The following is a 25,850-nucleotide window of genomic DNA, read 5'->3' as shown; positions in this document are numbered from 1 at the left end:
TCATGTCTGTCCCAGATTTGTTCACATTCTCCTTCCTCTTAGTCAGTGGGTAGGTATCCAGAGAACTCATCACCATCAACAACAACAAAGAAGCTCTATTGAGCTAAAACGTCATCCTTGTGTGCATTTACCACATGGACACGTTAAAGTTTGTGTGCAAGTTTGACTTTATTTCAAAACTGAATTATCTGGAAAAAAAAGCAGCTCATGATCAGTTTGACTACACAAGTTTGTTATTTGCTTGGTTTACTGATGAGGCAAAGTTGCTTCTTTAAAAATCGGGGAGACCTAGTTTGTAACACTGGATAGTTAATTTTGGAAATTTAAAACAAGTTTGATTAGTTAAGCAGTGCAGTAGTAAAGGCAGCAAATACTAATATTAATATATTTATTCCACCTACAGGAAAGTGCATTGCAGTCTAAGAGAAGATTATTCTGACACAAAGGTAAGATTTCCCAAGCGTTCTCGTTCTAGCGTCCCACGTAGATCTCAGTGTTGGCATTCATTCTTCAGTAACTCAATGGAATTAAGCCATGGGCGGCTCCACACTTCGAATGTGCACTGGTAGGGCTGAAAGGAAAAACAGACAATACATTTAACATTAGGATCTTTCAGGTGGTGTTGTCAAATCATGTCAAGTACGCAAAAAATTGTTTTTTTGATTTATTATGAAATAAACAAAACATAGAAACATCAGAAATCAATTTGTTTCACATGATCACTTTTCAACAGGACACCTGTCGTCAGCTGCAAAGAGATGTGCATCGAGCAAATCACTTCCAGTGTGAATGCAGCTTTAATTACAAGGCTGCTGCATGATGTTTAAGAACAGATCAAATATCTTGCTTCTTTTGAGAAGATGCCATCAGTACCTTAGCCTTTGCCTGATCTGTGTGGATTGCACACACTTCCTCTACACCATCCTTTCTGCAGGGGGTCTTTGCCATCTTCACAGTTATGACGTACTTGATGCCAGCGACCACCTGTAATGGGAAAGAAATTGAATACAAGACTTACAGCAAATTAACTCCTCCTCCTCCTCTTCCTCTTTAAACCACCCGTGAGCAAAGAAGCTCACCAATGACTAGAAAAAACACAAACATCAACACGCTGCTACGCTAGCCTTGTCTCAGAGTTCAAGAGGAGAGCCAAATAAACTTAAAAAAATTAATAAATACATGACTCGTCAGCATATTAACCAATCTTTAGCAAAGATGTGCTTTTGTCGGGTTCCTTTTTTTCCTAAACCCACACTGCTCTTTTGTTCGGGCGGGTCAATGGCTGCCTCCACACAGGTACACAGAACATTGCAGACCTACTGCTCAAGCTAGGTTGAGAGGATTAGGGAAGATTAAAGAGGCCAGCCATGTTTTGGGGAGTACCAACGCCATTAAGAAGGCATATAGCAAATAAATTGTATGTAACGACCATCGGACGGCCACTAGGACTTTAGTTTAGTGGTTAAAAGTGAAACCTTTAAAGGGCGCTTCGCAGGCCTTTTCTTAAGGGCTCACATCACTACGATGGTTTACTGGATTGCTTTCCCCTAAAGAACAATTCAGTTATTCACGAATCTGACCGTTACTCACCTGTGACTGAACCTTGATCACTTCTGCCACTTGACTGAGGTACAAATCGTTGCTGCCTCGGTTGTGTTGGACGACGGCGAAGTGGAGAGCGTTTTGCACATTTTCATCGTTGATATCGGCGTCTGTCAAGCCCCCGACCATGGCCCCATACCCAACGGCCAAAGCGGCCGCAAGAACAGTCAAAGCGACTTTCCACATTTTCTATCTTTTGCCTAACAAACACAGGAAACGAAGTGAAACACTCGCCCACCGTGCCCTCCCAGTTATATAAACATCGACGTCACCGCGCGCGAGGAGTGGCATATCTCGCAGCGAATCGGCAATCCCCGCATCAGAGATCGGGTCTGATCCAGGCTGTTGTTGCGACCTCGCTCGCACTCTTTGCGTCTGCACGACTAGCACCCAGGTTCCCGCGGTTATCTGCAGAAATCAAACTACTCATATCGAAAACAAGGTATGTTTAATCTCGCTCGGATTTAATTTCCACACGCGACTTTTGAAGCGCTTTGCTGCGTGACAAAAAGGGGAACAAAAAAAAAGCCTTCTTGACCTATGTCCCATTGTCCAGGTCTAAAGTCACCTGTGGATGCCCACTCCTGGAACAGCACGATGCAGAGACTGCAGGTTTTGAAGTAGGGCGGCACTTAACTTTACAATTATACGGACAAATAAATAGATTGTTCTTTAAGTTTCCCCTAATATTTCCCCACACTTTGCAGGGACACTTTCTTTGGCTTGAGTGCTGCTCAGCAGCAGCAGCTACTGATCGGCTCAGCCCTGGCAGCAGGTGGAATAATGGCCTACATAGTGTACAAAAGAAAAAAACCAAGAACCATTCCTTTAGGGGACGGATGGTGGGGAGTGGGGGAGAAGACACTATCAGAAGATCAGAAAATCTACCCTTTTCAAGTGGAGACCTCAGACAAAGAGATCGAGGTAGGTTTGAGCTGGTAATCCAACTTCTGAATGAACAATATTTGGGCACAGTTATGCAAAGCAATCTTCTTGATCAACAGGATCTCTATGAGCGCATCGACAGGACACGCTACGCAGATCCTTTAGAAGATGGCAAGTTCCACTATGGCTTCAATTCCACTTATCTGAAGAAAGTTGTTTCCTATTGGAGACACGAGTTTGACTGGAAAAAGCAGGTGGCAGTGCTCAACAAGTATCCACACTTCAAAACCAAAATAGAAGGTACATAACAGCTCAGCAGTGAGTATACTGGATGTACGTCAACCCACACAGATATTTGCGCAATAATCAATCAGCAGTTATTATTAAAGTTGTTGTTTTGCTTTTCATGTGTCAGGACTGGACGTGCACTTTATCCATGTGCGTCCACCACACCGCGAGAATCAGAAGGTTCTGCCTATCATGATCGTTCACGGCTGGCCCGGCTCCTTCTACGAGTTCTACAAGATTCTGCCGCTTCTCACGCAAAGCCACGACGGTGTTGTGTTTGAGGTCATATGCCCGTCTATCCCTGGCTACGGTTTCTCAGAAGCCTCTCATAAACAAGGTAGAATACGTCTACTAATTCTAAATAAATCTGGCGGAAGATATTCACAAATGTGTCTCCACTGCCGCTCCAGGGTTCAACAGCCTCGCCGCCGCCCGGATTTTCCTGAAGCTGATGGAGCGTTTGGGCTTCTCTCAGTTCTATCTGCAGGGAGGGGACTGGGGCTCGCTCATCACCACCAACATGGCACAGATGAAGCCTCAGTGAGTGCAACAAAAACAGAAAACATGCCACAGGTTACTCGCTGGAACAGAAAGTCCCTCGCTCGCTTTGTGTTAATGGAAACATTGTGACAGTTCTTACTGGAACTGTGAAGCATTGTTTGCACTGTGCGGACAGATTTACAAAAAAACAAATGGCTGTGCAAATTCCTGAAGAGTGAAGCTGATTTAATGTGAAAACGGGCACTAACTAACTCGCTGTGACCTTGGTAACGTTTTTTTCTCTCGTCTTTTTTTCCCCCCACCATTTCTCTTTTGCAGGTGCGTGAAGGGTCTCCACCTAAACATGTGTATGTCAAATAGGGGTTTCAAAGTCCTGTTGTCCTTGTTGATTGGCCCGTATCTGCCCTTCCTGGTTGGTTTGAGTCGGGAAGATGTTCGCCGGTTGTTCCCTTTCTTTGAGAAGAACGTCTTTGAGATGCTGAGAGAATCGGGCTACTTTCACATTCAGGCCACTAAACCAGATACTGCAGGTGTGACCATAACACAGTTTAGTAAGCTCAGTGTTTCTGATAGTCACAGTGACTGGATTAAAACGTCAAACAGAAGCTAATGTAAGAGAATCGACCTTAAATTTAGTGATTTCAGCTCTTGATACCACTTTGTCGTTGCAGGCTGTGGGGTGAATGACTCTCCTGTAGGCTTGGCAGCCTGGATTTTGGAGAAGTTCTCCTCCTGGGCCGATCTGAAGAACAGAGATCTGGAGGACGGTGGGCTGGAGAGGTACAGTTTCTAAATTCTAGGACTGTGGAGATATTTAAATTAACAATTTGATCAATAATTGATTTTATGCAAATATTTTAGTTTTTTAAAAATATTGGTAGGTGTCCCTTTTCCCGACACTAGTCAACAGGGCAAGGATCGACCAGCTCTAACAATTACGGATTATTGTTTTTCATTCAGCAAGATTTGTGATAGCTGCTGGTTTGTGACTGATAAGAAATTGTGTCATCTGTGCAGAAAATTCAGCCTGGATGACCTCTTGACAAATGTCATGATCTACTGGACCACAGGCTCCATCACCTCGTCCATGCGCTTCTACAAAGAGAATTTGGGGAGTAATCTTAACAACAGAGTGGATTTTAAGTACGTCACTGTGTACTCTCCACACTACACGAGTGTTTTACCATGTCATGTGATGCCTCTAATTATACATTATATATTTTTTGTTTTAGGACAGGGATTTTTGTGCCCACTGGCTTTGCAGCCTTTCCTAATGAGCTCATGCACTGCCCCAAGTCATGGGCACAAATTAGGTACCGAAACATCCAGTCCTACACTTTCATGCCCAGGGGTGGCCACTTTGCAGCCTTTGAAGAGCCCCAGCTGCTTGCTGACGACCTGTTCAATTTTGTCAAGAAGGTGGAGAAGTCCTGAAGCCCTCAGTGAACTCACAGACCAGTTATAGCACATCTGTCCTTTATTATTTCAAGCAGGAGACATACAAATCCTTAAGTTGAACATTTTTACACCACGCAGCATCTTATCACTTGATTCGTGACACTCAAATCATTTGCAAGCTTTTGATATATGTAAACATGCTCAGATGACACTGGCATAAAGAAGTCTTGGTCATTAAAAATGTATTGCACTAATAGTGTGTGTATTGCTCTGTGTTAAATGAGGACAAACATTCTTTTAAACGATCATTTGTAAAAGAAAAGGGTAGCACACCATACTGTTTATTTCACTATTGTTTGAATGAACATACTCTGAAACAAAAGAATACGTCGAAATTGATTAAAATATGTACATTTTAATAAAAAACACAAATGTTTAAAGTTCCCTTGGATTGCTGTTAACATTTACTGTAGTACACAAGCACCAGAAAGAAAGTGCTACACTCTAAAGACTTACTGTCCAACTTTTAGGGTCAGTTACTGAAGCCCTTAATAGTCACAGGTGCCTGAAACCACACATAATCCTCCCAGTCTGACCCTTCCGCCCTTGGTTCCTTGCAGACGTTTGGATCGCTAGACAGAACGATGATTTGTTTTTTTACACGAGTTGGGACTTTAAATTGGAGTTTGGGTCGAAACCAGCCTACACCACAGTCCCTGTGAGCCAGCACCAAGACTGTGGTGGGCATTAAGCGAACAGGTCTGGTGTCAGACAAAAGGTCAGCCACAAACAGTGTGCGGAAGATCTGCCTCAAGCACGATGACACCCGTAGACACAGATTCCCACCGGATGATGCCAGGGACTCCATGTTTATCTCGTACAGCTCTTTGGGGAGGACAAGCGAGCCACCCATTAACAGGAGCACACGGGGCACCCTGCTGAGGGAGAACAGCACCTCCAGATGCTGCAGCACTTCCTCCAGCTCCTGAAGGGTCTGCTGACACTTGCGCCAGTCCATGTCTGCTGAATGCACCGGTCTTCGATTCACTACGTCTTTATCCTGAAAAGCAAAAGAGACACCAAACATGTCGTGTTAATCTCACATCACCAACTGAACAGCTGGAGGCATCTACCATAAACTTTTCCTGTTCACCTGCACCGACGCTTGCTGCTTCCTCTGGGAGTATACCAACTGGTCATACGTCATGGGCAGCTGCTGTCTTTGATAGAGGATGCACTTGAGGATCTCGCTGACGAAACGACAGCAGCCTTCCTGAGTTACAGTCCCCGGGAAGACCACGTTCACGCATCCTTCCTCCTGTGCCCTCCTCACCACCTCGGCATCTCTGTCCTCTGCATCACTTTGTATACTGGCAGTCACTTTAATATGTTTAAAACCTCCCTGACAAGAAGCGTTATCCTCCTCTGTGTTATCTGGAAAAAACAACAACAAACAAACAAAAAATCAGCTTAACATTTATCTGAAAAGCCCATCTACTATACCACTAGATTATATATTTGTAGACTTGTAGGATGTGTTGGTCTGCAGCATTTCTGATGTAGCTGATAGAGCTGGGCTAAACAATCCCAATATCCATAGTATCGGATCACTACTAGTGTGAGAGTCCCGTCAGTTCAGTGTGTAAAACTGAATTATATTAAATAATTTTTTAAACCCTCAAACATGCACCATGAAAAATGCCTGAACGTCTTTGAGTTGACTGTCACGTCTGTTTTATTTATGACCTACAGCACATTTAAATAACAAACTATTTGCTTCAATTTCAAAATACACCAAAAACAGAAAGTTGTGTTTTTGGTGTATTAAATAATTATAGCAGAAAGTTAGAAACAAAAATCAGTGATTTAATGGTCGTTAAATGTGTTCATTTGCATATTGACGATAATTCATCTGATAAATCATGACACACTGCTCTCCCTACAAAAGTTGCCTCTATAGGTTAAAAGTATTTGCAAAACTGACTCTGTATTTACTCGGTACCGAGTCGATACCAAAATGTACAGTGTAGAACAACAGAAGTAGCTCTAGCTGTTTTCTCCCTTGAAATCAAATTTACATCAAGAAAATAACCACAAAGTACTAATATCCTTAGACCAAAACCTTAATATAGTTTAAGAAACGTGATCACAGCAGTGGGTCTACTGTGATCACCCCCTCCCTCGTTGGGGAACACATGCACTCACACCGGTTATGTCACCTACTTTGATCGGCGGGTATAGCGGTGTTTTCCTTATCGTCAGTGTCGTTCACGCAGTGCTGTCTAGAAGAGTCGTCTTTTAACTTTACAGCATTTTTACCCTTTAAATGTGTGTTTACGGGACTTGGGGAACGTTGTTTGCTGATTTCCGGGGAAACTCGGCTTGAGTTTGGGTCTTCGGATACAGCTTGGACCACAGGCGGTGTCTTCGGTGCCTCCGCTATGCTAATATCCTTTTCCGAGGAGAAGGAAAGGCGTCTCTTTATCCCGAGGTCTCTGCTTTTATCAGTGGACACATTTTCCGTGTCCTCGGAGTTTGATATTATTTTTAATATGCTCGAGTCTTCTGCCATAGTTTTGAATATCCGCGCCGGGTTACGTCTTTTTTTCCCGGTGCATCATGGGAAATGCTCGTCAAAGGGAAAAAAAGCCACATTCACGTCACATATAAAAAAATAGAAAAACAAACGATGACTTTAAACTACCGACGGCCTTCTTATTGGTTCCTCAAACAAAACACCCTTAAATGCGTTTATTCTTACTGATTATAATTTCAAATAAGGCGTCTATTAAACTCCTTTAACTGTGCTAGCGTGTAACAGCTCCTTAAGTGGTTAAAGTAACTCAACGTATTTTTTCCCCTGACCATTTAAATAAACATTTTATTGGCTAAAATAAACTGAACTCCTGAGTCTCATTTGGAGCAATTACAACTGCCTCATTCAAATCACCTTAGGTTCACCTCTAGCCATTTAGAAAGTATTGGGTTTTATCAAATAAATCCTGCGTGTTTTTACATTGAATTTATTTACTGTTTTATTTATTAGATATTTAAACTACTTGAAACTCAGTTAAAGTCTCATTTAAATGCATAAATATTGACTGATCCTCATTAAAGAACATCAGACAGTCACGTTATTTGTAAAGGTGAGCAAAAATAAAATAATTTAGTTGGGGTGCACCCTAGCGGTTAGTTTGTGCAGTACATGGAGAAAACAAGGGCAAACCTCAGGTGTGATAATTAGCAGTGAAAACTTCTACAGATATCCAAACGTTTCTTTTAAAGAAGCACAAAGAAAGGTGGGGGAAGCGGCTGGACATTGTTTTGCCAGATTTCTTTTTAAAATATTAATAATGACTTCAGTGCGAGTAGCAGTCCGAGTCCGTCCATTGAACAAAAGGTAGGGAGAATGACTTCTTTTATTATCCACCAAGCTTTCAAAATGGGCTGTCTGTCACCCCCATACACTTTTCACAGAGAAAAGCAGTTATCCTCGAAGGTGATAATTCATATGAAGGAGAAGACAGCAACCATTCAAAAGGTATAGGTCTATTATCACAAAATGAAACGCACTATACTGCAGTAAATGAAGTTATTACTGAAAGTCAGCGGTACCTGCGTTTATAATTTTAGCCCACAGTTCGAGGGGACGAGCTCAAGGGCGCAGGGAAAACCTTTTCATATGATTTTTCATATGACTCATTTGACAGAAGAAGTCCCACGTTTGCATCCCAGGAGAAGGTATCTGGATTGTTCAATATCTCACCTGTTTAGAGATTTTATATTCCTTGTGAATTTTTAGTGGGGGTTAACGACCACGACTTTAGTGTGAAAGAACTGTTTTCCTCATTTTTAAATAATCTTTTCTCTGCTGCCTCAGATCTTCCGAGACTTGGGGTTTGAAGTCCTGAAAGCTGCATTTGAGGGTTACAATGCCTGCGTGATTGCTTATGGGCAAACAGGCTCAGGGAAGTCCTACACTATGATGGGTCCTTCAGTAAGGTCTTCTATTAACTTGGCAAACATTGTAACAAAAGTTTAAATGGAATTTATTGATGATTTGTGTGGGTTTTTTTTTCATTAAAATGCATTATTTTATATATATATATATATATATATATATATATATATATATAAAAGCTTCCAATCTACTGGCAGGTGACAAATTAAAAAAAAAAAAAAAAAAAAAAACAACCTTAAGTGCCTTTGTGGTGTCCCGGTACCTTAATATTGTTTCAAGTCTCTCAAAGTTGAATTGAGGGAAACCATGGATCTCAAAGATGCTTATTTGGTGCTTTCATTATGATGACAGGGATGGAGAGCTCTGTCACACACATCAGTCCAAACTTTCACATAGAATTAGTTTGAGAGCTGGTGACTGTAAAGGTCACGGCGTACGGTACTATTCACATTCATTTTCACACTGTTTCTGTGAGTCATCGTGCCCTGTGGATAGGGACTGAATCCCTTCACTGTAGGAGTCAATGGTTCAAGTCTGTTCTTTGACATGCCATCAATAATTGTGATAAGCCCTTTTTGAAGGTGCATGGCTTTCATTCAGTTTTTTTTTTTTTGTCCTTTTTTACCAGAATAATGTGAATAATTTGTGGTGAAAAATTGCATTTCATTCTTTTTAGTTTTGTTTTTATTCGAGGTACAGGGCCTATTTTTCATGCCTCATTTCAAAATGCATGCCGAATGTGACCTGTAAATAAACCCGACCATAATCAGGGAATTATGGGATGTCACAGCTCTTTACAGATAACACTGCAGTAGTGCTAACCCCACTGTGCACACAGCACTGACTTCTCGTCGCATTAGAGGCTGGCTGATAGCGGCCTCATCAGGTGTGTTTGTTTCTCCTTACTAATCAGAAAATTTGATGAGGCCAGCAACCCACCGCTTTTTTTTTTTTTTTTTTTTTTTTCCCTCACCTTGCGCAGCAATGGGAATTTCACATTATCAGTGAGGTTTCAGCTTGTCTACCAGGAGACTTTTGCAAGGTCATCACCAGAGCTGCTGTCAACATCCCAGATAATTATATATGGCTTTTAATGCTTACTATCTGTTACTTTGTAATTAAAACAAGGGGGCATGTAGCTCAGACTGGAATTGCTTTTATGCTTCAGTAATTCTATATCAGGATGAGCTGTTTGTGTTATTCAGCAGACTTTGCATATACTGAGTTGTGGTCATGGCACAGCATTACATAGTACGACACCCAAATTAAAAGAGCATAGCAGGAGCATAATTGTCATTTTAAAGTGTCTGTATCATTTTGTTTCCTTTCTAATGTGTCAGCACGATAAAGGTTTAATCCCACGGATCTGTGAAGGCTTGTTCTGGGAGATATCTCACAGGAGCAAGAGCGATGCCGTGATGTTCCACACAGAGGTCAGGTAAAGAACCATCACACTTAACTCAGAAATCATATTTCAGTAGAGAGAAACTTATTTTTTGTCAGTGATGGACCTTCAAGTTTTTTTTTTTTTCCTTATTATTTTTATAGCCTCTGACAGTGGACTTGTTTCAGGTTGTCCTGACAGACTTCAGTGTGGCATTGGATACCGCTGACCACAAAATGTTATTAGAGATTAAAACACAGCATTGATAATAAAGACAATGTGCTCCAGTGGTTTAAATCTGTCAGATTGTAATTTGTGCATGTAAATTGGGAGTCTTTAACACATGTAGCTTGGTCATTGTTCCACAGGGTTCTGTGCTGGGACCATTTATATTTACATTATATGTGCGTCATTAAATTGCTTCAGCAGTATCATTAGAAGGCATAGCATAGGTTTTCATTGCCATGCAGATGGTACCCAGCTTTCTTTACCCATGAGACCAGATAACAAAAATCAGTTATTAGGGTTAGCTTAATGACATCAAGACCTGGGTTACATTTAAATTTCTTCTAAATTCAGACAAACCCAGTGTTGCAATATTTGGCCCTAAAAAGGAATCTTGTAGTCCTTCACTGCAAAAATTAAATATGTTGGACTGCTTTCTGACATTTGTGTAATATCTCTAAGATTAGAAAGATCCTGCCTCAGAGTGATGCTTAAAAAAAACTAGTTCATGCATTTATTACTTCTAGGCTGTACTGCTGTAATTCATTATTAAGTTGTTCCAAAAATTTCCACCAAAAACTTCAGTTAATTCAAAATGCTGCAGTAAGACTACTGGCAGGGACTAGAAAGCACATTTCCTCTATATTAAGTTCTCTTCAGAAGTGAATTTAATATCCTTCCCCTGACATATAAAGTCTGAAATAATGAGGCCCCATCGTATCTTAAAGACTTCACACCATCATATTATCCCAATAGAGCATTCTGCTCTCAAACTGGCTCACTTGCTGTTGTTAAGTTTCTTAAACTGGAATGGGAGGAGGTAGCACCTTAGCTTTCAGGCCCCTCTCCTGCGGAGCCAGATCCCAGTTTGGTTCCGGAGACAGTCACCCTCTCTACTTTTAAGATTAGGTTTAAAACTTTAATTGTTAAAAAGGACTTTTTCCTTCCCACTGTCACAAATTGCTGCTCATAAAGAGTCGTCTGATTGCCGTGGTTTTATTCAGAATACTGTAGGATCTTTACGGTTTAAAGCACCTTGAGATGGCTCTTGTCAATTGGTGCTATATAATTCAGCTTGAGTTGAATTGAAATGAAACTTTATATAAGCATTAATCTCAGAGAGAATTGTCATCCAGTTTGAAGGGAAACAAATTTAAAGAGGTGGTTCTGCTTTGCTGGGCAGGTTAATTATCATGCAGAATGTGGAGAACGAAGGATATGAAGCAAAAACGTGTGCAATGCTGTTGTTTCACAAAGAGACATGGAGGCCAGTGAATTAAAAAGACTTTGGGCATTAAACAGTTTTATAAAACTACTGGTGTTGCTGGAGAGCATCTGGATACAGACTTTTTCCTGTTGTGTATATGAAACTATGTACTTTGTGCAAAGGTCTACTGTTTTTAGCCGATGGTAACTCAACTCAGAAGTCAGAGTGATGTATCCGTGATGATTCTTATTGAGTTGTTCTTGATTGTAGAATATACATGAGCCAGCAGTAATAAAGGGTAAAAAACCCATTCCTGTTCATCATTATTCTCACTTTGCTGGAACAGTCACATCATTTAGAAAAATTGAAAGGCCTAAATGTAATGAAACCAGAAAAAGGCACAACGTTTTATTGCTATAACCCTGTAATGTTCAAAATCCCAGATGAAATCTAGTCTCATCACAGTGTGTTTTATGTCCCAGCTGTTCCCCTAAATTATTATGTTAGGAGATTAGATTGCTGCTTTTAAGTCAAACTACTTTGAAATCATTGTTTTGCCATCTGTTTGCATGTGCACTGCTGGCACATTATTTGCATTTAAATTAACTCTGTAATTGGATTTTATTTGATCGCGTTTGCATGTCTGTGTTTTTTATTTTTATTTTTTATTTTTATAGAATATCTTAAAAAGACTCAGGTACAACATTTGACAATTAACACATCTGTACTTGTTCTTTTTTCTTTTTTTTTTTTTTTTTTTTTTATAAGCGAAAGAAGCTGCAGAGCTTGACTTTGTGTTTTTTTTTCCCTCAGAATACATCAAAATAAAACAACATCAACAACAAAATGCTAAGTTTGCTGTCTGAGTTCTCAGCCCTGTGCTGGGAAAAAACATACACGGCTACATGAGCAGGGCATGGTTCCTCCCATTTTATTACTGCCATGCATGCTTCTCTAAAGCCTAATTACTTTATGCCCCACATTGTTTGTTTTTGAATCAGACACTAGTCCCATTGCGTCTTGCACAGATGCACCATAACTTTGATTAACCTCATAGGACCTGCCGTCCACATATGTGGACATCACATTTTGGGTTATTTAGACCAAAATACTCAGTTTTGCTCTACAGGGGCCTGATATCCACTTACGAGGACATTATACTGCTACTGTTCTATCAAAATTTCAAATGAATATCCTCATATGTGGCTCTCATTTTTCTCAGAAACAAATTGGGTAAAAAAAAAAAAAAACATTTGGTAATTCTTTGTTTTGATATTTATCAGGTCCCAATCAGCCCAAATATCAAAGAAATTAAAAATGCATGCCGTGGAAGAGTTCAGGTCTTAGGAGGTTAAAGCACTCTGTCAAACCTGCTTTCCATATTTTTCATTATTTCTTTTGCCAGTACATGCAGAACGCCATAAGAAGAACCATTTGGCCTCACTGTGCATCTCTTTTCTTAGAGAGTTAATAGTAACTTTATTGGTATTTGGCATGCAGATTAACAATGAAAACAGATATTCCATTGCATCTTTGTCACCTTTTTTAAAAATAAATCATGGTTCTACATTGTATTTTTGTCTTTGTACCAGCTATCTTGAGATCTGCAATGAGCGGATGCAGGATCTTCTCAAAAAGAGAGCATCACCTACAGATGATGGGGGCTTGAGCGTGAGGGAGCATCCTAGGCATGGTCCCTATGTAGAGAGTAAGACTGTTTTTATCCTGTATTCTATGTCCATCCTAGCTGTGTTTGCATAAAATCTGATGCAAAAAATATATATAACTCATAGATCTGTCCAAGCATTTAGTACAAAGCTACAGTGAAGTGGAGGGCCTGATCATTCTCGGCAATGCCAAGCGCACCACAGCCAGCAGGGGAGTGAATGACTTCAGCAAGCGCTCTCATGCCATCTTCACCATAATGTTCACCCAGGTGAAACGCAGTGCTTGATGTTTGAATTTGGCCAAAGTAAAATGTTTGCTAGAGATCTGTGGGTGTTAACAAAAGCCGTCCCCCAAAACCGCTGAGACTTTTATGAGATAATGAGACCTGATCTGTTGTGGTGTTATTTTTCACAAGCTTTCATTTTCTCTGTTTGTGATATCACTTGTATACGGAAGTATATTCTTCTGTGATACTGCCTTTTTTGTTTCCTGGGACAGGTGTGGTGTGATGCAGAACCGTTATACGAGACGGTGAGTAAGATCCACCTGGTAGACCTGGCAGGCAGCGAGAAAGTTGATCCCACACGCACAGTAGGAGGCAGGTTGAAGGAAAGTGCCGACATAAACAAATCTCTGGTCACATTGGGACATGTGATCTCAGCTCTAGGTAAAGGCAGTCAGTCATTTTGCTGTGGAATTACTGTTTGGGACCTATTTACAACCCTATTTTTTTTTCTTTTTTTTTCTTAGCTGTCAAATCAAACTCTTTACATAGAAATCTATATGAAAGATGGATGTAGCTGTGCAGCAGAAGGGCTCTTAGACCTATACTTTTTACAATGGCCAGCAGAGGGCGACTCTGCTTATTTTTTTTTAAATGAGGTTTATTGTTGAGATGTTTGTGGGATGCTTCCTTGTAAAGACTTTAGATGGGTTTATGTCTCAGTCTTTACTTTCTAATATTAATACTAATATTTGTTTTGCAAATGACAGTCAATTACAGGATAAAAAAGGATATTAAGCAAGATATGCTTAGACATAACTTCACTGACCAGTGAGGGATATCACATTGGCTGAATTTATCTTTTAAGTAGTCAAGTAATTTAAAACACAAACAACACAAAATAAACGACCCTTGAAATTATGGTTGAAATGCATATTCCATTGATAATTAGATGCCTTTTTCTGAAGAATACATATTTAGTAGTGAGCATTTAGTTCTCAGAATTTATATACAACTTGTGGATGAAACATTTTACCTTTCTAGTATTTGACTGAGTACTTTTGTTTTTGATACTCTCAGCTGACCTTGGTGTAGGAGTGTCAACAACAAAACAGATCTTCATTCCTTACAGAGACTCTGTGCTGACATGGCTGCTAAAAGACAGCCTGGGTGGAAACTCTAAGACTACTATGATAGCAAGTATGTATTACTTAATTCTTACCTGTTTTTGATATTGGAAGCATTATTAACCACATAATTCTTTTATTTTCCATCTTCTGTTTTCACACTCCTCATGAACATGTCCTCTCTTGATGACCCCCCCCCCCCCCGGCAGCCATTTCTCCTGCTGATGTGAACTACATGGAGACCCTGAACACTTTGCGTTTTGCCAGTCAAACTAAAAACATAGTGAACTCTCCCACAGTGAACGATAATGGCAGTATGAAGGTGATGAGGGAACTGCAGTCAGAGGTTACCAAACTCAATCAACTACTAAAAGAAGCCACTCAGGTCCTGCATATGCTCACATTCACAGGAGGCATAAACATCTTATAGTGTTTCTTGTTCAAAGCTTATTTTGTAGGTTGTATTGTTTTCTTGCTGTTACTTTAGGTTGGGCATGAGATGCCATTATCCTCTGTGGATGTAAAGGAGGAGCTGAATGAGACAAAGGTGAGTCATCCTCTGCAGAATAGAAATGAAAGGCATTTTGAAGTTCCCTTTTGTAAATAATAAACCTGTTATTTCTGCAGTCCCTCCAGGCAGTAGCATTGACCAAGAACAGAAGCAGCACGTGGAGGGAGACACTGAATATTCTGCAGGTACAAAAATGATTCATTCATGCATTTAAATATGAACGTCTGCTTGAGAATCCTCGGGGCCAATTTACCATTGGTGTGTTTGACTCACAAATGCCAGCGGGTTATATTTGATTCTTGGATATGAGCTAGAGGATAAGACCGGAGAGAAGTACTTGTTGCCCTGCATTGTTCCATTGAATAGGTTTGTTGTAGTTCTTCCATTTAATCAGATGTACAGACAGCCCAAACCCCTGTACCTGCTTTTCTTTTGCACAGAGTTGGGATAAACACTTTAGAATAAAATGTGAAGCAGTTTAAGAGTAATGTTAAGCGCCCTTGCTGCTTGCCTAATTTTCTATGTCCCTCTTTGGAATTATTTGTGTTATAATAAATTATGTTAAGAAAGATATAAAAATGATTCCACTTAAAGTTTGGAGCAGAAAGATATGTGATTAGAACAGGAGGGCACAGAGTATAGAAAAGGTTTTTAACACTATTAATCAGCAAAGCAGCAAGCTCCCCAAAGCAGTCTTAGTAGGTTTTACTGCTTGCAGTGAGGAGATCCTGCCAGCTGGTGTCACTGCAAGTCTTGTGAATAACTGCTTCACAGGGAGTAGACTCAGTCTAGCATTTAAATAAAATTTTTACATCTATTTGGATGCAAGTGGCATCCAAAAGGGGAGCTCGTATAATGGTTGTAAAGTTGGGTTGCAACAGTGTTTGGGGAGCCTTACAAAGAGAAACAGAACAGATATGTCTTCTCCCTCAACAAATATGACTTTTCTGAGGCAAAAATGGGGTGGCAGCAGCTTCGAAAGACTCCAAGGTGAAACAAAAAATGGCAGCAATGCCAGCCGAAAGTGAAACTTAACTCTGTTCCTCTGCTGAGTTTATGCCCGACCTCCCAAAAAACACCAAATATCATTTGTTTGGGTCTCCTTGTGTTCAGCCAAGAAGCGTCTTGCATTATGCATTCAACCGTGAAGCGTGCCAGTCATGAAAAGTATGGCATGACCTCTTGTCTCTGTCATTATACATGCTATTAATGCATTCCTTTTAGTGGTTTTTCATGGCGTTAAGCTATTTTGTTGTTTCAGATTTTGAATGATGTCTGAATATGTGTGTGTGTCAGCCATTAGTAATGCAGCAGCAAAGTAAGAGGTTTACTTTGCTTTTATGAGGACATTGTGTAAGAATTTAAATACCATACACATGAATGTCAGCTATATGTGTACGGTGAATAATTAACATTCTATTCAGATGGTGGTTAGTAGGTGACATTTAGTGGTTTGACAGCCCTTTTATTCCCGGGCATGTATCGGAACTCATTAGCTTCTGTCACGGATCCTAATTAAGAGGTCTTGATTATTGACATATGGTACTTTCATTTCTGTCTGTCCAGCATGTTAATTAGAGTTACTATGGTATAAATCTGTTTCCATATTCGAGCAGTGATAACTTTATGCTCAAAGGCAACATCACCCATCTTATTTTTTTTTTTTATTTATTTATTTTTTAAACAGCTGTGCTCATTCATGTAGACACATTGTTTAAAATGCATGATACAATGTGACACCTAGGTGAAAAGGCCAGTGCACTGGTGACCGGTAGGCACATTTGTGTTGGTGAAACTCTAAGTGTTTGATGATTGACTTTATGGATTTGACATTTGTCTTCTTGTGCATTTGCATTCTGCCTGGGTGCAAAATGATAAGTGGGATTCCTGCATGGAATGCTGCAGATATTAGAGGTGGAGTCTGTACTAGGATCAGTACAGAGATGCACCTCAAGTGCAAATGGAAGATGGTCATTTTAAAATTCAGCAAAAGCACCTAAGGGGGGAAAAGCTTTAGCTATAAGGTTGAATGCAGATGCAGTATGGCATCAACACGTTTCATATGAGGAAAAAGGGTTGGAAATGGGTTTTATGTACATTACCTGTTCTCTATATCTAGCATAGGGTTTTTAATTTAAGAACCATCTTCTCCACATCTCCAAGTTTCATATATTTTGTGTTTAATTCAGGTCCTCCTGTTGCTGAAAGCTTGATGAGAATTTCTGCTCAGGCCTTAAGGAGACAAGTTGACCAAGAGCGGTGTAAACAGAATTTTGAATTCTGTATTCAAAGCAGATTTAGAATGCAAAGTTATTCATCGTCAGCTTCCCAGATTGGTTACAGGGCATGTGGGAAAGAGAAAGTAATTAATATGAGATGGATTCCGGAGCAGCCTCTTACCAGACGGAGGCGGCAAGAGATTGAGAGAACAAAAAAGGCAGGAAGAGGGTAAAGTTAAATGTTTTACTGCAAGGAGGCTGGTGGGGGTGGGGGGGAACCTTAAACAAAATTATAATATACACACACACGCACAGATATTTGTAAGTAGTTCCTACTTCATGAGCAGAATTGCACCCTGCTCCCCCAGCCAACCTTTTGGGTCCCCTTGTAACACAGTGTTGTGGGAGGGACTTCTATTTCAGTAAGATAAAATGAACCACGGCTTTTCTTTGATCGTCGTAGTCTCTGCATTTCCCAGACATGCTACAATCAGCACAACAGCACAACTTAAACCCCGCTCTGAGCCTCGCTATGTTTAATGTGAATTTTATTTGTAGTGTCAGCAGTTAACAAAATGTAATTATTATAGCATTTCACAAGCTGTATAAGCCTTTCTTCACATGTGGGCAAATCTTGGCACAAAACTGAACTGATTTTCCTTCTTTTTCATACTGAGCATAGTTAAAACAAACAAAGGTGTTCTTAACTGACTCCTGACAAATCAGCTGATGACAGTGCTAGCTCATTGCATTAATGTACACCTGCAATCCACCAGTGTTAATTTTGTCAGCAAATTTTGATTCAGTTTCGATCATAGCCTTTTGTTAAAACGCCTTTTTAGTCGTACTTGAGGCATCTGAATTCTTTTAGTTTACCAGAGATCATGAGATCATTGATTATGAAGTTGATTCAGTTGATTTAAAATATAAAGTGTTTAAATTTGTTCTGCTTTGACCTGTGAGTGTTGTTCCACAGGGTTTACAGGAAGACTTATTTTCCTTGACATCAAACGCAAAGTGTCCATATGACTTCGCTTCCTCCCCAGTGTTAATATTTTGTTGTTTTTGTGAGAAACTTTGAGCATGGGAGTTAGTTGTACAGTTTACAAATAGCGCCTGGGGGAACTAACCTGGCCTGCCTTTCTAACACAACTTAATTAGTTCTGATTGGATCTCATTTCTCCAGAATATTTTAATTTCATTTTTGCTGTCGATGACTTCATAATAGTTTTTGTCTCTTAACTAAATAAAACCTAATCCTTATCTTTATTTTGAAGTTATTGGAGAACACGCAAGCCACTTTGCAACCTACCTCAACTCCAGGTACTGCAGGATTGTCTCTGACACTTGCTTGCTCCGTTCTGTGCCAGGTCTTGCTGCTGCTCTCCCCACCTTTTGCTTTCCATTTATGCACGTGGAAGGAGGAGAGGGCCATACTGCCAAATATAAATTATGCAGATGGAAATAACAATCTGTTTTTATTACAGCGGTCCTGACTTCACCTCTACACTCTTCTTGCTCTGTCCCTAAAATCAGTTAAACTTGACATATTGGCAAGATAACAGTTAATGTCGCTGCAGTCTCCTTGAATCGGTGAAAGTTCAGCATGTTATGTAAAGCATTGCATGTGACAGCTATTGACTGCATGCATGAATGCATGACCACATGCTGATGGCTAGAAGGCATATCAGGCTAATAAAACAACAGTTGATAACCAGTTGGTTGAAATTCAGCTCTCACATGTAGTATGCTCCCAGATAACAAAGCATATTAAAAATAAATCACTTTTAATGAGGTGCCAGGTCTCTTTGATTCTTATTCAATTCTTAACTAGCATTCATTGCAAACAAAAGGCTTTATGCCATTTGAAAACGTGCCTTTCTTTTACATGTCATTTTAACTTTTAAAAACATTGCAATCTGGGATTCAACCTTTTTAATGTGACAAAGAAATCTAAATGCCATTTATTTTTTCATAGACTGTTTTGGCAAGTTGCTCCACTTGACAAAGAAGTCGGGAACCTGACCTGTCAAAGTGCTGTAAAGTCCATTAAAATTCTACCCAACCACAAATGATGGCTTTTAATGGAATCCTAAATGCTGCCCAAGACTGGCTGCTGGTCCAGGCCACGGTTAATTACAGTATGTTCACCAGCTGCCTGAGTCTGAACACAGAGTGTGTCCTTGCGTTACACACAGAGTGACTGGGTGTGGTGAGGAGCAAGTGTGTGAATGTGAGGGGAAAATAAGAGGATCTCATCTGTTCCTGGTGTCTGAGGAAAGTGGACACAGTGCATTAATCTGCCAGGCTGCTCCTCACCTCCTAATGAAGTCTGTGAAAAATCCCTTTTAATTAAGTACAGGGGCTGTGGTCGATGCCTCTCCTTCTTCATTAGAAAAAAAGGATTTCTTCCATCTCGCAACTGCCGATGAGAGAGGTGGTGCTGGTGGTGGATGCGTCTCTCGCTTCACGGTCCAATCTATTCGATAGAGCAGCAGGATGAGGTTGAAAGTTACTTTTCCTAATCCGTGGCAATGTGAGGCAATGGTCCACCAGTTTAACAGGAGGATACTTGTCATAGGGCACTCATACATGGGTAGACTCTGGGTTATTCAAGAGCAACAGCCATTACACTGCAAGGAAAAGGTTAAACGCTTAGAGAGCTGAGTTTCTCTCTTTATTGCTCAGTTCTGTGTCATTTAAACCTACAGTTCATCCGAAGCAAAGTGTTAAATTTCTTGTTTTATAATTTGCAAATGAACTGCTCTGTGTATTTACTCAGTCAGCAGCTTGTCAGGTCTTTTCTTTAACTGAACCATACCTTTTTAGTCAAGTAAAGAATGGAATTATACAAAGTAAAATACAGACACGTATGCAGTATAGCTGTCTGACTAATGCTGCAACAATTGCTGGAGGCAGTGAAGCGGAATATGAAGCAGATCAGACTTTTAAGTGTAGCTTTCCTGAGCTTTAGAAATGGCTTTTGAGGATTAAATCGATATTTCTACCTATCGGATTTCCATAGAGAACACTATCAAATTATTATTTAGCAGAGGTATCCTTAACAGATTTTACAGTAAAGTAAATTCTTATTTTTTGACTTCTGATTTAACTTCTGATTTATCTACAACTACAGAGCAGTAATGATCCATAAGTTAAATGTGGTGATTTCTTTAATGCTGTTCACTAATTGATTTGTGATTTTATTTATTTTTTATTTATTTATTTTACATTTGTGCTGACTCATGCAATGTTTTATGGTGGAAAAAAAATCTAAAATAAGCACAGGCATTCACTTTAGTGTGACCTTCCATACAACACTGCTTTGGGCAACACTGTAAATTGAAATGAAAGCAGTGGAGGTTTGCCATCTTCAAGTAACGGCAACATACTTTACAAGCTCTATAGTATTTTGATTGCCATGTACCACTAAAGGCAACAGCACATGTTATAACGTGTGTGTGTGTGTGTGTGTGTGTGTGTGTGTGTGTGTGTGTGTGTGTGTGTGTGTTGGGTGAGCCGTATTGCGTCTGTCGCACTCACTGATCACGATGTACAGTTTGACTCTCGCCATGATAATCTAAATGATTTATAGTGTCTCTCTTGCCGGTAGCCAATCTGCTGTTTCATGGTGACACATGGTTGGAATGCTGCAATTCTGCTTGGCCTTCAGGCAAGGAAGAGCAGTCATAAAGAATTCAGCTTTCTGCTGGTTGCCATTAAATGTCTGTCAGCATTTTTATTTTATATTGTATGCCACTCCAGCTACAGGCTATTAAATAAGCTTTTTGTCTTGTGGTATGTTCTCTTGTTCTCTGTAGGAGGAGACGGTGACTCTGAGGAAGGAGGGGAGTGGAGTGGTGTTGGATTGCTGTTTGCCTCACCTTATCGGTGTTGGTGAAGATCTGCAAAGCACTGGAATCGCCCTCTATTACTTGAAAGTGAATAGTTTATTTGAGCTTCATATTTATGCACTACTCTTGATTTAATCGGAAAGTGTCTCAGTTATTTTGTCACACAATAACTTTTTGTGTATTTTTATGATCTTCTAATCTATAGGAAGGCAGAACCATAATTGGCAAAGCATCATGCACCCAAGATATTGGTGAGTTGGGGTTTTAACGACATGCTTCTTACTTCAGATTGGCAGCTGCTTTCTTATACTGACTTTCACAATTGTACTGTAGTGCTCCATGGGCCTGGGCTCCTCAGTGTGCATTGTGTGCTTGAGAACATTGCTGGGACTGTAACCCTGTTCCCTCAGGATGGTGCACTGTGCTTAGTCAATGGCTCTGTGGTCACCGATCCTTGCCAGCTGACTCAGGGTAAGCAGTTCTGTAATATTTAATGTAGAGATGGCACGATACCACTTTTTTATGTCCGATACCGATATCATAAATTTGGATATCTGCCGATACCGATATGAATCCGATATAGTGTTTTTTAATCAACAAAACTGTTTTTTAAATATCTTGCTGCATTTTGTATAAGTTCATACTCAAGTTTAAAACAACAACTACACTAAAGCTATTCTGTTATACCTGTATGCAAAAAAAAAAATATTTCATAGTTCAGCAATACTGATCAATCTAATAAACTTAAACCTACACCATCCTCCCTATTCTGGTATTTTAAAGAGTACTTAGCATAAATATTAAGCAGCCTAACTAATAGGGTTCCAACTCCCAGCAACAACAAAAATAAGTAAATAAAAAATAGGGAACCACCCCTCACGCTCCACCTCATGATGCTTAATCGACGTAACCAACCTTAATTTGATGCAGTGTGAAAAAAAAAAAATGCACAGAAATCAATTATTTTTCAAGAAATATTAAATGGATTCAACATCTTTCTTCAACAGAATTGCAGACTGCACAGATGGTACCTTCCCAAAGTAAAAAGTACTATAGCTTACTAGGGTATATATATATTAGACTTAATAGTTACTATATACAGTAATTGACTTCTATTCATTTTACATCAAATTAAAACTTTGGGTGTCAGATAATTATTTATTAAAAGCTAGACATTTTAAATGAGAATAAGAAAGAAAAGTATGTCTTTGTGCCCCCTTTTCCCTGTTAATGCCCTATCAGCCCCCCTGGCTAAACTTTGCTAGATCCGCCCCTGCACAGTTACCAGCGTCAGCTACGTAGAAAAAGATCCTCGAGTAGAAAGTAATAATAAATAAATTCTAACAACAGCTGATCAAGCTTAAACGTGCTGCTGTTGTTCAGCCGCTGGTTTCCTCTTTCTGGTGCAAAGTGGGCCAAAAGCAAACTAGAGACACGGACTCGCGACAGAAAAGCCGATCAGCTGATCGTTAAGCAGTTTCATGATTGAAGTAGCAGCCAGAAGCGGCAGTCGCTCCATATATCGTTTGTTAAGCTTAACGCAGGAATGCTTTACAAACATTCAGAGATGGACTTACACACTTGCTTTACTTCTCTCGGGATAACTTTGTCGGAGATGAAATGCCAGGTTGCTAGCGAAGCTCCAAATGCTATCCAGACCACCGACAGGTCCCGCATGCCACAGCCGCTCTATCACGTGATGCATACTGCTCCGACGTGCTAACGTTCTGAGGTGAGTTACGGCGTGTTGCAAGTTTTGTGAGGTGCTTTCGTGATATTTAATGGATCGGATTACATTTTTTATTTTTCTCCGATATCCGATCCAGTAATTTAGGTCAGTATCGGACCGATACCGATACGTAATATCGGATCGGTCCATCTCTAATTTAATGTACTCTTGACATTCTTTAATGAACACTGGTGCTGGAAATCTATAAGAAAAAAGATTTCTCTGTCTCTCATTCATACATAATCCTTTGGCTTGTGGGAGCCAATACGACTTTCATCCATTTTGAATGCAGTTATATATGATCGCTGCATCACATCTTCAAATGAAATCCACTTTATCTCCCCGGTTCTCCTACTGCCGTGCACTCGGGGCATGAGCGGATTCTGAACACAGCTCTCCATAGGGCAGATGCCATTTCTTTTACTAAACATTTTGAAGGGCGAGAGGCCCCGGACAAAGCTCCAGACAAAGCCCCAGGCCCTCCATTTAATTGGCAGATGGAGTTGATAGGGCCGACAGGTTTGAAGTGGGCCAGAACATTAACCTTTCAAAGGACAGAGGCAAGCCGGGCTGGAACTCTGGCCCCCCTGAGCCGGCACTTCTTGCCAGGGCTGGGAGCTTTCACTGTTTCCTGCTTCCACATCCCCGTTGCTTGGCTTTTGAGAGATAAAAACTTTAAACAGAGCCAGGCAGCACAGGGCCTGGCTATGCTAGTCTCTTTCATAAGCATTTCAATTTATCCAATATCCCCTTCAGAAATGGCTGCATCTGAACCTATTTTCTTGAACAAATGATAGTAATTTTCAGCCCAACAGCAGCTGGATTCCATCACAGGCCGCTCTCTCAGGTACTTTGTCACTCGTCAGAAGTCATTAGTAGAAGCAAGATTAGTAGTCGCTCTGCTGAGAGAGGAGAAGGAAAAGCGGGAGAGACCTCGTGAAAATCTGTGGATATGGCCACATGAACGTGAGTCTGATATATATAAACCCCAATATCACTTCAATTCTATAGCTTTACAAGACTTCTCAAGTTTCCTTGGACCATTTTCTCTGGTAAATTATCGCCCTGGTCTTGTCCACTGCCAATCATGTTGGGGATTGTGTTCCTGATGGCAATTCATTAACTCACCAGACGAAACTGTGTGGGGGATTTTTGTGCTTTCAGTCGAGTTTCTCCAGTGTTCAGTGTAGATATGGGTCACTGCTATCCCACAACAAAGGGAAGATTCTCATGGCAACAGAAAAATTATGCAGACTGTGCCACACCTCCAAAGGTTTCCTGGCAGATTTGTCACCGGCATCTGTCATTGACTGTACCAGTTTTCCCTATGAATCACATCATATTATTTTTCTTTCTTTCTTTATTTTGGACACCAAATAGTAATGAAGTTCATAATGACTAGTTAATTGGTATTTTCCCATTTTCTTTTCATGTATTATCTCTTTGGGCTCCTTTTAGGTGCCATCATACAGTTGGGAAAAGGAGCCACACTCTGGTTTAACCAACCGACTGCTTCCCAACTTAGACTGAAATACCAGGTATGGTAAAATACTAAAAACCACCACATGCAGAAAAGATCCCGAGTCTTCTACTACTAGACTTTTTCTAAAGTGTAGTGTCTCTGGGGGGGGGAGAGTGCCTCAGCTGCATTTTCTGCTGGTAATGTTGTAAAAGCAAGTAAACATCATGCTCTTTGTTGCCATAACTACCTGCTGTAATGCCTGCTACCTTTGACAAATATTACTCATATTGATATCATGTTCAAAATCTACATGAGAAAGTTCCACCACATCACCAGTGGGATCCATATGGCTTTGTTTTGATCAGAATATTAACTATGAGCTTTTCAGTTGGTGCAGGTTTTTGCTTGTTTATATAAAACTCTTTTTGTTTTTGAATAATTGGCTCATATCATGGACAATATGTTCCCAACTTTAGAACTTTCTCACACTAGAAAAGCCTCCTGCTGTTCCTGAAAGGAGGCCAGGTGCAGTGCCTTTCAAAGCTGGCTGCTATTCGTCCTTTTTGCAACAGCTTCCTCTTGGCTTTTAGTATTTTTAAAGAAGCATTGTGTGAAAGCACAAACTCCCTCACACTCTTGGATACTGCAGGCACTGTTTTCTCTGCAGTAATATATCAATGTAAAGCATTCCTGATTTAAAATCTATTGAAGGCATATTTTTAGTTGGTGATAAAATAAATGTAAGAAGACTTGGATACATTTCATCCAGTATTAAAGTAGAAAAAGTTGACGCTATTAATCAATTAAAAAGTTAACGAGGATTTACTCGACAACTGCAAGTCTGCCACAGCATTTGTTACTGTTCAAATTTATTACGGTTAATTCAACTGTAACTAAAAACTGAAACTGGGTGTGAAAAACATCTCAGTTAATGAAATAAAACCTAAACATTTTAACAATATGGCTTTAAGTCTCATTTATCCAAATGTTGTAATGTAAATGCAACATGCAGAATATGCAAGTGCTCAGCTCTTATCCTCACTGTTCTGAACATTTTTAAACTGCATATAGCTACAGTCAGCAAATACTGATGCTAAATTAGTTTAAACTGAATGAAAAATAAATACCAGTAAATTAAAAACAACTCTAACATCAACACTGTGGCAACAAATAAATTGTCTTTTAAAATGACAGAGCAATCTCTCATTTACTTTTTATTTTCCATATATATTTAGTAGGGGTGCAACGATACACAAAATTCACGGTTCGGTTCGGTTCGATACTTTGGTGTCACGGTTCGATATTTTTTCGATACAAAAAACATGTTCATGCCTTTTTAATTTGTCATTTATTAAAATTATAAATATATATTTTAACTCAAAAGTACAGTTTTTAAATTTAACCCTAACCCTTGTGTGTGTTTTTTATTTTGACAGCGAATGCGCACCTGCGGACCACTTATGTGCAGCCCTGGTTATTTAGCTCATCATATTGCAGCCACAGAAATTATTTTGTCCATGAAACCATAAAGCTGCACTTTCTTTTTTCCTTATAGTCTGATTTGTCATAACTTCTCCGTTTTGTGGTAAGCTTTTCTTTGGCTGTC

At 39.9% G+C, this 25,850-nt stretch overlaps 4 protein-coding genes across 4 annotated transcripts in view; 2 read left to right on the top strand and 2 right to left on the bottom strand.

Annotated features, from left to right (window-relative positions):
• Positions 1-149: 149 nt before the first annotated feature.
• On the bottom strand, positions 150-1,875 carry cst3 (cystatin C (amyloid angiopathy and cerebral hemorrhage)). Its single transcript, XM_086258673.1, has 3 exons — positions 1,591-1,875; positions 874-984; positions 150-571 (listed from the first exon to the last, which is right to left on the bottom strand). The coding sequence occupies exons 1-3, from the start codon at positions 1,786-1,788 to the stop codon at positions 491-493; spliced, it is 390 nt and encodes a 129-aa protein (XP_086114799.1). The 5' UTR covers positions 1,789-1,875; the 3' UTR covers positions 150-490.
• On the top strand, positions 798-5,118 carry ephx5 (epoxide hydrolase 5). Its single transcript, XM_086258670.1, has 10 exons — positions 798-2,044; positions 2,159-2,222; positions 2,310-2,526; positions 2,607-2,787; positions 2,903-3,112; positions 3,186-3,315; positions 3,595-3,806; positions 3,948-4,056; positions 4,294-4,419; positions 4,509-5,118. Exons 2-10 carry the CDS (start codon positions 2,200-2,202, stop codon positions 4,708-4,710), a joined length of 1,410 nt encoding a protein of 469 aa, XP_086114796.1. The 5' UTR covers positions 798-2,044; positions 2,159-2,199; the 3' UTR covers positions 4,711-5,118.
• On the bottom strand, positions 4,538-7,583 carry mad2l1bp (MAD2L1 binding protein). Its single transcript, XM_086258672.1, has 3 exons — positions 6,898-7,583; positions 5,828-6,108; positions 4,538-5,734 (listed from the first exon to the last, which is right to left on the bottom strand). The coding sequence occupies exons 1-3, from the start codon at positions 7,244-7,246 to the stop codon at positions 5,207-5,209; spliced, it is 1,158 nt and encodes a 385-aa protein (XP_086114798.1). The 5' UTR covers positions 7,247-7,583; the 3' UTR covers positions 4,538-5,206.
• A 337-nt stretch (positions 7,584-7,920) lies between these two features.
• The window catches only part of kif16bb (kinesin family member 16Bb), a 29,705-nt gene continuing 11,775 nt past the window's right edge, over positions 7,921-25,850 (top strand). The window contains exons 1-16 of the mRNA XM_086258669.1: positions 7,921-8,074; positions 8,152-8,215; positions 8,308-8,415; positions 8,555-8,671; positions 9,976-10,073; positions 13,044-13,159; positions 13,245-13,387; positions 13,618-13,786; positions 14,423-14,542; positions 14,679-14,854; positions 14,957-15,016; positions 15,097-15,165; positions 21,021-21,140; positions 21,259-21,304; positions 21,387-21,524; positions 24,241-24,320. Of these exons, the coding sequence (XP_086114795.1) occupies positions 8,028-8,074; positions 8,152-8,215; positions 8,308-8,415; positions 8,555-8,671; positions 9,976-10,073; positions 13,044-13,159; positions 13,245-13,387; positions 13,618-13,786; positions 14,423-14,542; positions 14,679-14,854; positions 14,957-15,016; positions 15,097-15,165; positions 21,021-21,140; positions 21,259-21,304; positions 21,387-21,524; positions 24,241-24,320 (1,671 nt within the window). The 5' untranslated portion in view covers positions 7,921-8,027. The remainder of the gene's footprint in view (positions 8,075-8,151; positions 8,216-8,307; positions 8,416-8,554; positions 8,672-9,975; positions 10,074-13,043; positions 13,160-13,244; positions 13,388-13,617; positions 13,787-14,422; positions 14,543-14,678; positions 14,855-14,956; positions 15,017-15,096; positions 15,166-21,020; positions 21,141-21,258; positions 21,305-21,386; positions 21,525-24,240; positions 24,321-25,850) is intronic.

Source organism: Aulonocara sp. 'chitande type north' Nkhata Bay, linkage group LG13 (genome assembly GCF_057382095.1).
Source record: "Aulonocara sp. 'chitande type north' Nkhata Bay isolate Kocher_YH1m ecotype deep benthic linkage group LG13, A_spYH_male_GT1.1, whole genome shotgun sequence".
Lineage (NCBI taxonomy): Eukaryota > Metazoa > Chordata > Actinopteri > Cichliformes > Cichlidae > Aulonocara > Aulonocara sp. 'chitande type north' Nkhata Bay.
Note: the sequence above shows the minus strand (reverse complement) of the source record. Positions and strands in the feature narration are given on the sequence as shown.

What these genes read in the sequence shown, in the direction of transcription:
- mad2l1bp (XM_086258672.1), bottom strand. Translation starts at nt 7,246, where the DNA reads ATGGCAGAAGACTCGAGCATATTAAAAATAATATCAAACTCCGAGGAC. An exon ending in CGCTATACCCGCCGATCAAA is followed by an intron (nt 6,109 to 6,897) that starts GTAGGTGACATA and finishes TGTTTTTTCCAG; the next exon opens with ATAACACAGAGGAGGATAAC. An exon ending in AGCAGCAAGCGTCGGTGCAG is followed by an intron (nt 5,735 to 5,827) that starts GTGAACAGGAAA and finishes TTTGCTTTTCAG; the next exon opens with GATAAAGACGTAGTGAATCG.
- cst3 (XM_086258673.1), bottom strand. Translation starts at nt 1,788, where the DNA reads ATGTGGAAAGTCGCTTTGACTGTTCTTGCGGCCGCTTTGGCCGTTGGG. An exon ending in TGATCAAGGTTCAGTCACAG is followed by an intron (nt 985 to 1,590) that starts GTGAGTAACGGT and finishes TTCCCATTACAG; the next exon opens with GTGGTCGCTGGCATCAAGTA. An exon ending in CAGATCAGGCAAAGGCTAAG is followed by an intron (nt 572 to 873) that starts GTACTGATGGCA and finishes TTTTCCTTTCAG; the next exon opens with CCCTACCAGTGCACATTCGA.
- ephx5 (XM_086258670.1), top strand. Translation starts at nt 2,200, where the DNA reads ATGCAGAGACTGCAGGTTTTGAA. An exon ending in CAGAGACTGCAGGTTTTGAA is followed by an intron (nt 2,223 to 2,309) that starts GTAGGGCGGCAC and finishes CACACTTTGCAG; the next exon opens with GGACACTTTCTTTGGCTTGA. An exon ending in CACTAAACCAGATACTGCAG is followed by an intron (nt 3,807 to 3,947) that starts GTGTGACCATAA and finishes TTGTCGTTGCAG; the next exon opens with GCTGTGGGGTGAATGACTCT.